We start from the raw sequence: 16,747 nt of genomic DNA, 5'->3' as shown, positions 1-16,747 counted from the left end.
GTGTATATGTTATATTTCATAATGAAGAAATAACTGCAACTGTGGAATTGTAACCTATAATATTCTTTGAAATTTACTAACTACTTGTTAAATCGCACTTGGAAAGTTATCACTGTAATGTATATATTTTACATTCTACAATAAAAAACTATGATAAAAAAATCAGTAGTGTTTCTATACACTGATAATGAGAAACCTGAGTAGGAAATCAGGAAAAAATTCCATTTACAATAGCAACTAAAAGAAGCCAATACCTAGGAATAAACTTAACCAAGGATGTAAAGTACTACAAAGCATTGCTAAAAGAAAACTAGAAAGCATTGCTAAAAGAAATAAAAAATAAATGAAAGGACATTCCGTATTCATGGATTGGAAGGCTAAAGTCAATTCTACCCAACCTGTTTTACGGAGTCAATGTAAACCCAAGGAAAATTCCAACAGACTAGTTTGCAGAATTGAAAAAGCAAATTACCAAATTTATTTGGAAGGGTAAAGGGCCCAAATAGCCAAAAACATCTTCAAAAAGAAAAATGAAGTTGGAGGACAATCATTTCCCCATTTTAAAGCATATTACAAAGCCACAGTGATAAAAGCACCATGGTATTGGCATAAAGATAGACACTGACCAATAGAATCAAATTGAGAACTCAGTAGTACACCCTCACTGAATATGGTCAACTAATTTCTGACAAGGCCGCTAAGGCCACCAACTGGGACAGAGCAGTCTGGACAACAAATGGTGCTGGGAAAACCAGATATCCATATCCAAAAGAATGAAAGGGTCCCCTATTTTATACCTCATCAAAAATTAACTCAAAATGGATCAAAGACCTAAATATAAAAGCCAGAACCATAAAACTCCTAGAAGACCTTGTGGTAGGAGGTGATTTCTTAGATCTTATATCCAAAGCACAAACAATGAAAGAGAAAACAGATAAATAGGACCTCCTCTAAACTGAATACTTCTGTGCCTCAAACAACTTTGTCAAGAAAGTGAAAAGGCAGCCTACTCAACAGGAGGAAATATTTGTAAACCACATTATCTGATAAGGGTTTAATATCCAGGATATATAAAGAGTTCCTACAACTCAATGATCAAAAGACAAAACAACCCAATTTTAAAAAGTGCAAAAGAGGAGGGATCCAAGATGGCAGATTAGGGGAGAGCGCAAAACTCTCCTCCGTGAAAAACACTAGATAAAGGACAGAAAGTGCTCCACAGCAGCACCTCCAGGGTTCCACTGGCTGGGCAGGGATTCCTGCACCCATAGTGACTGTATACTTGGAGAAACTGAGAGGCTGCGTTTGGAGACAGCTGAGTGTTCAGCCCGGAAAGCCGCCAGGGAACGGGCAGCCAGAGCCACAGATGAGCGGACCTGTGGCCAAGAGCCCCCATGTCAGGGGCTGGCCACTGCAGCAGGCAGACGAGCACAGAAGGGGGTAGCTTTCTATGCCTTGTGCAACCGTCTTTGCAGCTGGCTCGGAGACACCGCTTCACAGAGCTGCGGCCGAAAGCTTTCTTGAGGGAATTTGGGATTCAGCAGGCTTGCAACAGTGTTGTGCCAGTTTGAATGTATTATGTCCCCCAAAATGCCATTATCTTTGATGCAATTTTGTGTGGGCAGATGTATCAGCTTTGATTAGATTGTAATTCTTTGAGGGTTTCCATGGAGATACAACACACCCAGCTGTGGGTGATGACTCTAATTGGATAATTTCCATGGAGGTGTGACCCCACCCATTCAGGGTGGGTCTGAATTAGTTCACTGGAGCTTTATATAAACTCAGACAGAAGGAGTGAGCTTGCTACAGCCAAGAGGGACACTTTGAAGAACGCACAGGAGCTGAGAGAGTAGCTACAGACAGTTTGAAGACGGCCGTTGAAAGCAGACTTTAGCTCCAGAGAAGCCAAGAGAAGGAAAACGCCCCAAGAGCAGCTAAGAGTGACATTTTTGAGGAACTGCAGCCTAGAGAGGAATGTCCTAGGAGAAAGCTATTTTGAAACCAGAACCTTGGAGCAAAAGCGAGACACGCATCTTCCCAGCTAACAGAGGTTTTCTGGACACCACTGGCCATCCTCCAGTGAGGGTACCCAATTGTTGATGACTTACATTAGACACTTTATGGCCTTAAGACTGTAACTTTGTAACCAAATAAACCCCCTTTATAAAAGCCAGTCCATTTCTGGTGTTTTGCATTCCAGCAGCATTAGCAAACTAGAACAGGTGTCTACTCTTCCTCCACGGAAGCCCATTGTGTGCATAGCCTAGAGGCAGGGGTGCTGCATGGAAGTGTCAGGAACCTTCCCCTAATCCCAGGGACCCATGGGTGCCCTGCAGAGAGGTACTGCGGGGCATCTGAACTGGAGGGGGAGAAACACAGGTCTGCAGCCCCAGGGTATGCCACCTGCAGCCCCAGGAAAGGCTGGAATCATTGTGTCCTGAAGTGCTCTCCTTGCCAAACTGCATAGGGCACGTGCCCCACCCACAGGGTTGCCAGTCCCCCACTGCACACAGAAAACTGGTGCACTAACAGGACTTCCACGTAGTTTAGACCCCTACTTAGTGCATAGACGAAGTTGGGGAGAACTGGCCAGAGGGTAAGAGATGGCTCAGGAGTGCCATCTGCTGATAGGTGAGGGAAAGTGCACTCCACCAAGCTGTAGCTCTGTCAAATTACAGATTAAGTGTTCAAATAAGCCTGCATATCCTAAAAGAACCCTATTAAGATAATCAAATGCCAAGAGGCAAAAATAGCAGAAAATTATAATGCATATGAAGAAACCAGAAGATACGGATAATCCAAACACCCAAATTAAAAAGCCAGAGGAGACACAGAATTTGAAGCAATTTGTTAAAGAAGTACTCACAAACATCAATATCATGGCTCAGCATACAAAGGATATGAAGAAGACCCTAGAAGAGCACAAAGAAGAATTTGCAAGTGTAAATTTAAAAATAGCGGATTTCATAGAAATAAGATTCCATTGATCAAATTAAAATGATTCTTGAGACACATAAGACCAGATTTGAAGAGGTAGAGGACAGAATTAGCAAACTTGAAGACAGCATGATGGAAAGTGAAGGCACAAAAGAACGAATGGTGAAAAAAATAGAAAAATTTGAAATGGATCGCAGGGAAATGGCAGACAACATTAAGTGCACAATTTAAGAATCTTTGGCATTCCAGAAGGGGAAGAGAGGAGTAAAAGGCTAGGAAGAGTATTCAAAGACACTGTTGGGGAAAACTTCCCAACCCTTCTAAACAACATAAATATGCAAATCATAGATGCCCAACAAACTCCAAATAGAATAAATCCAAATAAACCCACTGCAAGACAGGTTCTGATCAGACTGTCAAATGTTGAAGAAAAGGAGAAAGTTCTGAAAGCACAAGAGAAAAGCGATTCACCACATACAAGGGAAACAACATAAGACTACTCAGCATCCACCATGGAAGTGAGAAGGCAGCATTTAAAATTCTGAAAGAAAAAAATTGCCAGCCAAGTATTCTTTATCCAGCAAGGCTCTCCTTCAAATTTGAGGGGGAGCTTAAAATTTTCACAGACAAACAAATGCTGAAAGAATTTGCTAACAAGAGACCTGCCCTATAAGTAATACTAAAGGGAGCTCTACCAGCTGAGAAAAAAAGAAAAGAAAGGAGAGAGAGGTCTGAGAAGGGCACAGAACTGAAGAATTTTAGCAAGGGTACCTTAAAGGAAATAAAGAGAGAGAGGGAAAAAATACATCTGACAAATAAAAACTGAAGGATAAGATGGCTGGTTCAAGAACTACCTTCACAGTAATAACAATGAATGTGAATGGATTAAATTCCCCAATTAAAAGATATAGATTGGCAGAATGGATTAAAAAATATGAACCATCAATATGTTGCTTATAAGAGACTCATCTTAGACCCAGAGACACAAAGAAATTGAAAGTGAAAGGATGGAAAAAAATATTCCATGCAAGCTACAGCCAAAAGAAAGAAGGGGTAGCAACATTAATCTCAGATAAAAAAGACTTTAAATGCAAGGATGTCATAAGAGACAAAGAAGGACACTATATATTAATAAAAGGGAAAATTCAACAAGAAATAACAATCATAAATGTTTATGCACCCAATCAAGGTGCTCCAAAGTACATGAGATGAACATCAGCAAAACTGAAGGAAGCAACAGATGTCTCCACAATAACTGTGGGAGACTTCAATATATCACTCTCTCAGATAGATAGATCAACCAGACAGAGGGCCAATGAGGAAACTGAGAACCTAAACAATGTGATAAATGGATTAGACTTAACAGACATATATAGAGCATTACATCCCAAATCACCAGGATACTCCTTCTCTAGTGCTTACGGAACCTTCTCCAAGACAGCTTACTATAAAGCCACATGGTATTGGCACAAAGACAGACATACTGAGCAATGGAATTGAATTGACAACTTGGAAATAGACTCCCAGATCTTCAGTCAACTGATCTTCGATGAGGCCCCCAAATCTACTGAACTAGGACAGAATATTCTCTTCAACAAATGGGACTGGGAGAACTGGATATCCATATCCAAAAGAATGAAAGAGGACCCCTACCTCACATCCTCCATAAAAATTAACTCAAAGTGGATCAAACACCTCAATATAAGAGACAGTACCATAAAACTCCTAGAAGATAATGTAGGGATATACCTCCTAGTATTAGGAGGTCACTTCTTAGACCTTACACCCAAAGCAAACAACAAAAGAAAAAATAAATGGGGACTCCTCAAAATCAAAAGCTTCTGTACCTCAAAGGAATTTGTCAAACAGGTGAAGAGGGAGCCAACTCAATGGGAAAAAATATTTGGAAACCATGTATCTGACAAAAGACTGACATCTTGCATATATAAAGAAATCCTACAATTCAACAACAATAGTACAAACAACCCAATTATAAAATGGGCAAAACATATGAAAAGACATTTCTCTGAAGAAGAAATACAAATGGCTAAAAACACATGAAAAAAATGTTCATCTTCACTAGCTATTAGGGAGATGCAAATCAAGACCACAATGAGATCATCTCACACCAATTAGAATGACTGCCATTAAACAAACGGGAAATAATAAATGCTGGAGAGGATGTGGAGAATTTAGAACTCTTATTTATTGCTGGTAGGACTGTATAATGGTACAGCCACTCTAGAGGACAGTCTGGTGGTTCCTTAGAAAACCAGATAGCGAGTTACCCTATGATCCAGCAATTTTACTTCTCGGTATATACTCAGAAGAACTCAAAGCAGTGACATGAACAGCTATTTGCACACCGATGTTCATAGAGGCATTATTCCTAATTGCCAAGAGATGGAAACAATCCAAATGTCCTTCAACAGATAAGTGGATAAACAAAGTGTGGTATATACACACAATGGAATACTATGTGGCAGTAAGAAGGAACGAGGTCGTGAAACATAGGACAACACGGATGAACCTTGAAGACATAGTGCTGAGTGAAATAAGCCAGACACAAAAAGTGAGATACTGTATGTTACCACTAACGTGAACACTGTGAAAAATGTAAATAATTGTCTTATATTGTAGAATGTAGGGGACCTAGAGATAGACAGCAACTAGTAAAGGGGGAACAATAATCTATTAAGAACAGATTAGATATTGAAGGTAATCTTAATGATATGGGAATGCTCAGGAATGACTATGGTTTGTTAATTTTCTTGGAGCATGGTGGGAACATGTTGCAAGCAACATAATTATTTTAGGTTATTTGGTTTTTTTATTCCTTTGTTTTGTTTGAAATGTTTTTTTTTTAATTATTTGATAAATAAAGTTTTAAAAAAAGGGCAAAAGAGAGAGACATTTTTCCAAAGAGGATATATAAATGGCTAAAAAGCACATGAAGAAATGTTTGATATCACTAGTTATTACAGAAATGAAAATTAAAATTACAAGATATCTGAAAGAGGAAGGTTAGGAGCACATGGGACACCAGAAGGAAAGAGGAAAGATAAAGACTGGGACTGTATAACTCACTGAAATCTAAAGTGCTCAACAATTGTGATAAAATGTACATATATGTTTTTACATGAGGGAGAACAAATAAATGTCAACCTTGCAAGATGTTAAAAATAAGGTGGTATTGGCAAAAAAATACAATCAATGCAAACTAGAGACTATAGTTAACAGAACATTGTATTATGCTTCCTCTAATGTAACAAAGGCAATATACCACAGCTAAATGCCTATAAGAGGGAGACACAAGGGACTTGGCACTGATGATGTTGTCTGACTCTTTTATTCTATTTTAGTTTAAATCTGTCTTTCCTTTTGTTACTTTTTAGCTGTCATGTTTTTTTCTTTCTTTTCCTTTTGTCTCTCTTAACCTTCTCTGACTTCCTCCTCTTTCACTGAAGAAATGGAGATGCCCTTATATAGATAGTGGTGATGGTGGTGAATACATAAATATGTAACTATACAGGGAACCATCAATTGTTTACTTAGAACAGAATGTATGATGGGTGAACAAAACCATCTTAAAAAAAAAGGGGGGGTTGATGAAACCTTGAGGGCACTATATTGAGTGAAAGAAATCAGACACATAAGGACAAATATTGCATAGTCACACTGATATGAACTAATTATAATATGTAAACTCATAGACATGAAATATAAGTTACCAGGATATAGAACAAGGCTAAAGAATGGGGAGTGGTTGCTTATTATGAGCAGAATGTTCAACTAGGTTGAATTTAAGTGTTTGGAAATGAACAGAGGTGACAGTAGCACGTTATTGTGAGAATAATTAACAGTGCTGAATGATGTGTGAATGCGGTAGAAAGGAGATGCTTAGAGTCACATATGTCACCAGAAGGAAAGTTGGAGATTAAAATGTGGGAATATATAAAACAGTGAATCTTATGGTGGACAATGTCCATGATTAACTGTACAAATATTAGAAATCTCTTTCATGAGCTAGAACAAATGTATGACAGAAGTTAATAATAGAGGTGTATACAGGGGAAAAAATATACCTATTGCAAACTATGTACTAGAGTTAGTAGTATTTTAACATTCTTTCATCAACAGTAACAAATACACTATACCAATACTAAAAGTCAGTAATGGAGGGAGGGTGGTTAGGGGTATGGGAGGATTTGAGTTTTCTTTTTTGATTTTATTTCTTTTCTGGAGTAATAAAAATGTTCTAAAAATCGAAAAAAAAATTAATTGTGGTGATGGATGCACAGCTGTATGATGGTACCGTGGGCAATTGATTGTACACTTTGGATCTTTGGATAATTGCATGGTTTGTGAACAATCTCAGTAAAATTAAATTTAAAAAAACAAAAAAAACTACAAGATATCATTTCAAACCTACTAGAAAAAAAAAGAGAAAAAAACAAAACCTACTAGAATGGCAACTATTAAGCACAACAAAAAACTGCAAGCATTGGAGAAGATGTTGAGAAATTGGAACACTTATTCACTCTTGGTGGGAATGGAGAATGGCATAGCCACTGTGGAAGACAGTTTGGCAGTTCCTTAGGAAGGTAAGTATAGAATGGCCACATGATCCAGCAATCCTACTATGAGGTATATACTTAGAAGAACGGAAAGCAGAGACACAAACAGACATCTGCACACCAATATTCTTAGTGGCATTATTTACAATTGCCAAAAAATGGAAACAACCCATGTGTCCATCGACCAATGAATCGATAAACAAAATGTGGTAGACACATATGATGGAATATTATGCAGCATTAAGATGAAATGAAGTAATAACACATGTGTACATGGATGACCCTCGAGGACAGTGAGTGAAATAAGTCAGACACAAAAGGACCAATATTGTATGACCTCACTAATATGAACTCAATATAACTAGCAAACTCATAGTGTTAATATCTAGAACATATGTCAACAGAAGATAGAATCAGGGCAGAAGATGGGGAGCGAATGCTTAATTTGTGCAGAATATGTAACACGGTTGATTGAAATGTTTGGAAATGGATAGAGGTGATGAGAACATATTACAGTGACTGTAACTAACAACGATATGTGAGTGCAATTGTGGTTGAAAGGGAATGTTTATGGTCATGTATGTCACTAGAAGGAAAGCCAAAGGATGAATCATGGGACTGCATACATAGTAAACATTCTTCAGGGTGAAAAAGTTCTAGAATTTGATTGTGGTAATTATGCACAACTCTGTGAATATACTAGAAGACATTGAATTTACACTTTAGATGGATTGTATGTGAATTTATCTCAATAATACTGCTACATAACAAAAAAAAAAAAAAAAAGGAAGGAGCTTTCTTCCTGTTTCTCACAGGCTCCTGCAGTACAGACAGCCTCTCCAAAACCCAGCTCCTGCTGTGCATAGTGGTCAGCAGCACACTGCAGCCAGCAACTTCTCCCCCGCCCTCCTTGGGTGGCTTTGTAACAGAGTACCACCAGCAAGACACCTCCCCGTGAATGGCTTTCCCAACCCTAATGCAGCATCACAGCTACCCCCTCCTCCAGCAAGGTCCTCAGATGTTCAAGCTCGGCCCTAGAGAGAGTGGCTGTTCCTTAGATCTGCTATTCCAGTGTTCTTTAGAATTCTCTTTCCTTCTTACTAGCCAAGCCTTTGTTTCTCCAATCCTATTATAATAATTCTAATATAAAACCTTCCCTGTTCCAACTACTATGTGATTTTTGTTTCCTGATTAGCATTCTGACTGATTCGTGGACCATAAGAAAGAAAGTGTGCCACTTAGGATTTGGTAGCTACTGACATTCCAATGAGCTGGGGATGTCTAGGAACTTCAGGTCTGAAAATGGAAGGTCAGTCACTCACCTCTTTAATTTCTCTCAGAAGTTCAAGAGCACAAGTGAAGTCAGGAGGAGATGCTGATAGCTGTTCTTTAAGATGGTCCCAAAAGGCGTTGTGCATTGTCTCCTTGACCTTGCTTTCCAGACTGTAAGAGTTAAGGTTAAATGAGCAAATTGCTCTCTCTACCTAAAAACTGTTGTGGGGTCATAATCTCCTAAATACCAAATAGCACTTCATATAATAAAAGTCTTATATTGACAGGGAAAGGCCAAGAACTATGTTTGGAATGCAGCAGAATTCAATAAGTTTGGGTGAGACGTGGTTGTCAAGGAATCAGGGAAACCTCCCAGAAGGGCTCCTCATGGTTCCAGAATAACCCTCCCCCTGCATTCAGAAGAACCCTGAATAGAGGTCAAGACCATTCTTCAGCATGGTTCTGGTTCTAGCCTAGATGTATGACTTAGTTTCCATGTCTGTACACATAGAGTGTTGAACTAGATGATCTTTAATTTTCCTTCATCCTTAAAATCCAAGAAAGAATTTTCCTTCTTTGATAACATCTGAATGTCCCCAGTTATCTCCAAATCAGCAGGCCTAAAACTGGATTCAATTTACTTTTTACCCCCTCCAAACTTGTTCCTCTTGTATTCCCAATCTCAGTGACATTACCATCTATCCTATCACGTAAGCCAGAAAGTCTTTTTGCCCTTAAAAATATATATATATAGCAATGCATTCCTCTTGTAAAACACACACACACACACACACACACACACACACACACACACACACAAGCAATACAAAGATGAATAAAACAAAAAGCCAAAGTACCTCTCCCAATACAACAATCTCACTTGTCAGAAGTAACCAACTATAATCTGTCTAATGTGTTCTGGGAATTTTTCATAACTCCTTTCCCCTCATCCTATTTATCTAACTGATCACCAATGTCCAAAAATTCTGCTTCCTAAATATCTCTGGAATCCATCCCTTCCTACCATCATCCCTTACTTGGACTATTTCAATAGTCCATTAACTGGTCTCCCTGCTTCCAGTTTTGTCCCTTTTTGATTTATTCTCCACACTGCTCCCAATTCACTCTAAAATTAATAATTTTTCTAAGGGGCAATTCTGATCATGATATCATGCTCATTTAAAGTCTTCTGGGGCTCTCCATCACTGGCAGAATAATGGCTTATGTGACCCTTCATGATATTGCTCTACTTCCCTCTCCTCCTGCCTCATAAGACCTGGTGCTCAACTATCCCAAGCTACTTATAAATAACTTACCATGTTCTACCACCACTCTGTGCCTCCTTCATGGTGCTTTCTCTCCCTGGAGCATACTTCCTCACCTAGACCACGTGGAAAGCAGCTACTCATCCTCTAAGACTCAACTCAAATATTAACTCCACAGGCAAGTCATCCCTGACCCTCCTCAGGCAGCCAAGCACTCTCAATAAACTCTGTACACACAACTATGAGTAAACTGACCAGTCTGTTATTCAGAGGCCTCCTGTACAGAAGCTTCCTGACAGCTTTATCCATCTATCTCTCTACCTATCTATTTATCTATTCCTAGCACCCAGCATTTTGCCTGCCAAATAAGGACTCAATAAATGACTTATTGAAAGAATGTCTGAACATGGGATTTCCCTTAGGAACCTACCATTGTAACTAACACCACCCTATGTGCCCAAGGTAAAGCCAATTGCCAACTATCTATGAAATAATGAATAACCTCAAACTCTATTCAATCTTTTCTCCAATATAATTTTTTTATTTCCATACTTGAAACCCAGCTTTGAGTAGTACCATTTCCCTTGCTACATCTTCCTTCTCTCATTTCCTCTACCCTGCCCCCCACTCCCTCACCACCACCCCTTTAGCAGACCGTCAATCTCCCAGTTTCACTTTTTTCTTCTTCCCTGCCAGCAACAAAAATCATATTTGCAATGAGAAAGAGGCTAGGAGATCTGGGTTTGGGTGTACACCTGTTTCCAGAGAAGCTGTGCTTGGCATAGATGCCTAGTGGCACGAGGTAAGGGCAAATCCCTTGAATAGCAAGGGAGCAAATGTGACAGAGAAAGGCACTTTATTAATAGATACCTACAAGTGACCAAATAACAGAAGTATTCAAGGTAGTAGGCTAAGCACAAACTGCCATTAATTTGTCTACTGGTGAGAACTGTTTTAAAATGTAAACTCTGACAAGAAATTTATCCATGTAACAGCCAATAAAGCAGCAAAGCCATTTAATTCATACTTACTGAAGAGCTCATTTTTTCTTATTGCAATGTCAATAAAAATAAAATAGAACTAAAATAAAGCCTGATTTGGGGAGGGTATGGGCATTACTTATGAACAGAATTTTGATCCTGAGTCACTGAATAGTAAGTTGATTTAAGAAGCTGAGGGGAAAAGAGTAGAAAACACCATGATTAGAAAATTATTATTTTCATCTGTGCCTGTTTAATCTTTGACCACTTCAAAGAGTAACTACTAGGGACTATGTGGTAGACAGCCTCTGAAATGGCCCCAAAGACCCCTACTTCCTGGTATTCACACCTTGTATAATCCCCTCCCCTTGAGTATAGACTGGATTTAGTGACTGGCTTCTAGCAATTAGCATGTGGCAGAACTGATGGGATATAACTTTTGAGATTAATTTACAAAAAGACCATGGTTTTCATTTTAGACAGTCTCTCACACTCTTGTTCTCTCACTGTGAAGGAAGCCAGTTGCCATTTTGTGAGCTGCCCTATGGAGAGGCTGATGTGGCAAGAAACTGAGGGAGGCCTTAGGCCAACTGTCAACAGTCAACAGTCAACCGCAACCTCATGAGACACCTTGAGCCAGAGTCACGCAATTAAGCCATGCCCATATTTCTAACCCATAGAACTTGTGAGATAATGTCTTAAGCTACCAGATTTGGGAGTAATTTGTTATGCAGCAATAGATAGCTACTACAGGTTACTTATTCCAAGTCTGTTGGAGAAGATCTGAAATCCACCCTATTTCTGTTTCATTATTAGGAGGGATCCTCACGTGAACATTCCAATTATAACTGTTTTGGTTTATTCACTGGGTGAAATAACATTTGCCTCTTGACCCTTCCATACTAATAATTACAACTTACTACTCATCTGTTTAAATTGCTAAGACCTCTTAAGGCTTTAATTCAAATTTAATTCTTTAATTCAAGCCTGGCCAGAAGCCATTTGTAATATGTAACTATGCCAGGATGAGTAAAATGGGAAAAGCAGAAGAGTCTGTACCTATTTGGAGGTAAAACCTTCTCTTCCATGTGGAAATCATGATTCATCACAATCTCATGTGCAATGCTCAGCTTGGAAACTTCGTTAACTGTATCCATCAGATCTGTGAGAAAAAGAACATATGATGGATTCTCTGGAAAAAGGCACAGTAGCTGTCAACTGAGAACCCACACAAGTCTGAATTTCTATTTTATTCAGAGATTCACTGAGTAGGCCCCAAAGTTAGATTCATCAAACTGATCTTACACAGACTAATCATTCTAGTCATTTATGTTTTCTAACCTCTATGCCCCATGACAATGCTGGAAACTCTCAGAGTCATCCAGCAAGGGGAAAAGGAAGAACAAAGAAGTTGGCTCATAAAAAAAACAAAGTGAAACTGACTAAAGACCTTTCTCTTCAAAAATAAAACAGTAATTAAAGCTGCAAAGAAACAATAACTTGCAATGTGCAAAATTAAACATTTATCTAAGGGCATAATGAGCCCACTCTCCTCTTCCTGCCTCTGATGCTACACACGATAAAAGCTAAATTCTCCCCACAGATAATACTTTGATTTTACCAAATGGCTCTAAAAATTCACCTTGGTCTTCTAAAGCAGTAGTTCCTAGATTTTAGGATTGCAGAGACCAATAAAATGTCTGAAATTATTTTAAGCAACTAACAAGTTGCTAACTTTTTATGTTGTCAAGTATGGACACTGAAACAGCAAATAAACAAACAAAATTCCACCCAACCACCACCAAAATCATATTTTCATAAAACAGGATATTTTATCCTTCCTATTCTGACAGGAAATACTGTCAGAATAAAGAGTAGTTCTTTAAAGTGAATTGATTTAACTTTAGGATAAATTCATTACAACATCCTTACTATGTAATTTCACTAAACATTGCTAAGCATTTTGTCACAGACCAGCACTAGCATTTGGGAACCACTGCTTGAAGTTCTTAGTAAAGACCTTGCTAATAGCAATTTCACATAGGAGGTGGTAATAATGACTGCTTAGTATATAAAACAAAGTAGCACACAATAAATCACATTTTCTCTCTCACTTTCAATGAAGTATCACAATTTGTTCACAGAAAATTACTTAACTCCAGTATGTGAAGGGGATACAGATGAAACCAAATGGGCAATGAGTTGCTAATTGTTGAAGACAAGTGCAAGGGAAATGGGGAGTTCATTCTCCTAAGTCTCTCTACTTTTGTAAATGTTTGAATTTTCCATAATAGAAAGATCTTAAAATTTAAAAAGTAAAAATAAAGTTATTTTTAAAATAGGTTACAAAGGAGAATTCCACTGTTCTTAGAAGATATATGATGAAGTATTTACAGGCAAAGTCATATCTGTAACTTACTTTTAGAAATATATACATATGTAGAGAGTATATTTTTTTCTAGAGAGGGAAAAAAAGAAATTTGGCAGAATGTTAATTGGTGTTCACAGTATTTTTTTTTTCACTTTTCAATAAATTTGAAATACTTCAAAATTAAAAACTGAGTTCATAAAGGTGAACTGAATCTTAAGCGGAGGGTTGCAGTTCCCTTTATTTCTGCAGACTCTCTGGTGTCTTTAGTTCCAGCCAAAACGGCAAAACACAGTCAAATATGTAAATATACTCACCACTAATTCACTAATGCTAAATGAGAACTAAGAGAAAATCAGCATTGAGGTACAGCAGCTGACTGAAGGACTGAGGGGAATAATGTACATAGAGACACTTTACAACTACAACAAACCAAAGTTCATAGCCTACCTTGACAAGATCATTCTGTCTGGTGCTTAAAAGCACCACAGCACTAAGCAACTCCAGAATGCCACTCTAATATTAAGGAAGGTGAGGACTCAAAGAGGAATTAGAAATCTATGTAACTAAAATAGAAAAAAAATACATATCCCAAAGACAAAGAAAATTTCAAGAATGCAGATAATTTAGTAATTTAACCAAGCCAATCTAATATATAAAATTTCAAATTTACAAAAAGAAGAATTTTTTTAAGAGAGAAATTTGGTTATTTATTTTACAGTTATTTTACCTATGGATCCTTTTAAATAACCACGTGAGGAACTTAAATTGTATTTACAAAAAAATGACTGTCACCCCACATCAGGTTCACATCTGTTGAATAAATATTTCAAATCAGTATTCCCCAGCACTCCAATATGCCTACTTGATGCCATTCTGTTACCCAGCAGCAACCCCTTGTGGCCATAAGACCTAGAGAGAGAATTCAACTTAATAGTGGCAGGGCCTGGAGCTAATTTTTCCAGTTTCAGTCTTCAAGAATTTAGATCATGTTGTTGCATGTGGACAGGTCTTCAGATTGATTAAATTCTCTGGAAATTATTATAAGAGAAATGCAGTGAGTCCCAGGGAGGTCTGACCTACTATAAAGTGTGGAAAAGTCCTTGTGCCCCAATTTGAACATAAAAGAACATCTACTATAGTGCAGAGCTAAGGAATATGAGCCTAGCACAGTATTACCAATTGAGTCAACAAAACATCGAAGGAACGTAATTCCTGTCTGGATCATTTGGGTTCTTTAAAATCTACTCCAGGAGTCTATCATTTTCGACCTCCAAATTCAAAATACAAGAATACAAAGCTGGCTTCGAATGACCTCAGCCTCAAATCTTGTCAGATTCCGGTAATCAAGCTTGGGTCAATTCTTTCTCTAGGACCAAAAACTTTTTGAAAGAATTTCTGGTGAAAAGGGGGCCTAGAGCCTGAAAGTAGAGATTGGGGTGGGAGGAGATAAGAAGGGAAACTAAGTGGGGGGAGGGGGGCGGTGAAAAGAAAAAACTGCCGGGATGCCGAGTCTCGCGGGACCCCTTAAAACCTGACCCATACTAAGCAACCGCAACCGGTAGAAGGGGCGGGCGGGCTCGACATACCGAGAGAGCTGTCCTTCGGGCCGTTCTTGTCCTCTTGGGTGTGTCCTGGTGTTTCGGGCTTACAGGACCCGCACTCTGCATTGCCGGGGTCCTTCAAGGGTTCACACTCCTTGACGTCCGGCATCTTGCTGATGGTATCTGGGTTGAGGAGAAAGGCACGCTGTTGGTATAGGGGGAGGGACCTCTCCAACCGTTAAGAGGGATCCTGGGAACCGGCCCGGTGCGCCCGGCTTGAGGATGGGGGCGATGGGTGGGCAGCGCCTTCAGGGACCCTCAGGGCGTAGCCGGAGAGCCTGGAGGGGTGGGGGTTGGGAACCAGAGAGGTCGAACACTGGGCGCGCAACAAGGAAACCGAGGCAAAGGGGCCACACTCGAGAGGGCCACCGTGCTGGGCAGGACCCTTCCTCGACCTCGACGACAAGTCGACCTGCTCGCCCGAAACTCCCACCCCAGGCCCGCCTCCAGCTCGGCATCGGACGTGGCTTGGCTCCTGCAGCAGGGGCGCCCACGGCGTCGGGCTCGGAGCCTCTCACCTCCTTTTCCCCCGCGCCCAGCCGCCCACTCTCGAATCGGCAAAGGGGCCCGCAAGGCCTCCTGGCCCAGGCGGTGCCACCGCGGCCGGCCGGCGGGAGGAGGGCAGGGGAGGGGCCGGGCGACCGTGCAAAGACGGCGAGGCCTACCTAGCACACACCCCCGCCCACGACGCCAGGGGCGTTGGGTAGAAGAGTCCGGAAATTTGAAAACAAACCGCTGCCCGTCTCCGGGGCAACGGGAGGCGTCATGTGCCGGGCGCCACGGGGCGGAAGCCGCGGACTCGTGCCTCTGGCGCGAGCTCGAAGCTGTCCAGGCCTTCCCTTACGCGGTTATCGGTACCGGTATTTCTTGCCCCCCAAGAAAAAAACCACTTGGAAATAATATTTAAGAAGGGAAAAGGGCACATTTGTTGGTGTTGATGTTTTTCGTCAGCCTGTTGGTAGAGCCTGAGAAACACAGATCCTCACCCGGGAGGCTTGCTTCTTGAGGGCATCCTCGGCGCACTGTGATAGAGAGGAGGAACCGGAGGGCGGGTCTCCCTTTTTACTGAGGTGAAAACCGAGCTGGTCAGCTGTGGGGCTGGGAGCCAGTCCGGGTTTCATTCAGGCTCTTCCCTCCAGTTCTTGGCCTGGGGCTTATCAGTGACCCGGGGATTTGCCCTAGTGCTGTTTGGCTCGAAGTCACTGACCTTTCTTGACTCCTGGTCTTCCCTGTCACAGCTGCAGTGATTGAGGACCTAGAGTGCCGTCTCCTGAGTCCCTGCACTTTTGATGGAAAAATGAAAAGGAAGTTTCCACTCCACACTCTCCCATCCCTCTTTACTGCTCTGACTTGATTCCTTACCACAAAAGCTTACTTTAAAAAAAAAGGTAAAAGTATTACCTGTAAGAACCCCACCTTGACCAAATTCTCATCCTAACCCTAGCAGTGTTAGTGTGGATTGTGGAGGTGTCTTGCACAACTCATGGATTTTGAAGGGGAAAATTAGGAAGACAGGGTCCAAGGACACTTCTGCTTAAGAAACATCCACTCCAACCCTGAGGCCCAGGCAAATATGAGGGGAATGGCTCAGTAAAGTTATGTTCAGCTGGAGAGTATTTCCAACTAATAAACCTGCTCGTTCCTCTTCACTTTCTCCTGGTTATTTCCCTCAGTGATGTCAATTGTGAAGCAGGCTGGCCTTCTCCCCAAACTCAGGAGATGTGAGAGGAAGTTGTATGCT

General features: G+C 40.4%; 1 protein-coding gene across 3 annotated transcripts in view; it reads right to left on the bottom strand.

Moving 5' to 3' along the window:
• Positions 1-15,714, bottom strand: part of TCP11 (t-complex 11) — a 47,718-nt gene extending 32,004 nt beyond the window's left edge. Inside the window, exons 1-4 of one of the 3 annotated variants that reach the window (XM_037843434.1) lie at positions 15,672-15,714; positions 14,992-15,129; positions 12,094-12,196; positions 8,840-8,960 (exon numbers count right to left, since the gene is read on the bottom strand). In XM_037843434.1, the coding sequence (XP_037699362.1) occupies positions 8,840-8,960; positions 12,094-12,196; positions 14,992-15,115 (348 nt within the window). In that variant the 5' untranslated portion in view covers positions 15,116-15,129; positions 15,672-15,714. Of the gene's footprint in view, positions 1-8,839; positions 8,961-12,093; positions 12,197-14,991; positions 15,130-15,524; positions 15,639-15,671 lie in introns of those variants that run through there. The other 2 variants (XM_037843433.1, XM_037843435.1) reach the window with 2 other exon arrangements.
• Positions 15,715-16,747: the final 1,033 nt, after the last annotated feature.

The sequence above is a fragment of the Choloepus didactylus genome, chromosome 7 (assembly GCF_015220235.1).
Source record: "Choloepus didactylus isolate mChoDid1 chromosome 7, mChoDid1.pri, whole genome shotgun sequence".
Classification (NCBI taxonomy): domain Eukaryota; kingdom Metazoa; phylum Chordata; class Mammalia; order Pilosa; family Megalonychidae; genus Choloepus; species Choloepus didactylus.
The sequence above is the reverse complement of the archived record's forward strand: the minus strand, read 5'-3'. Positions and strand labels throughout refer to the sequence as shown.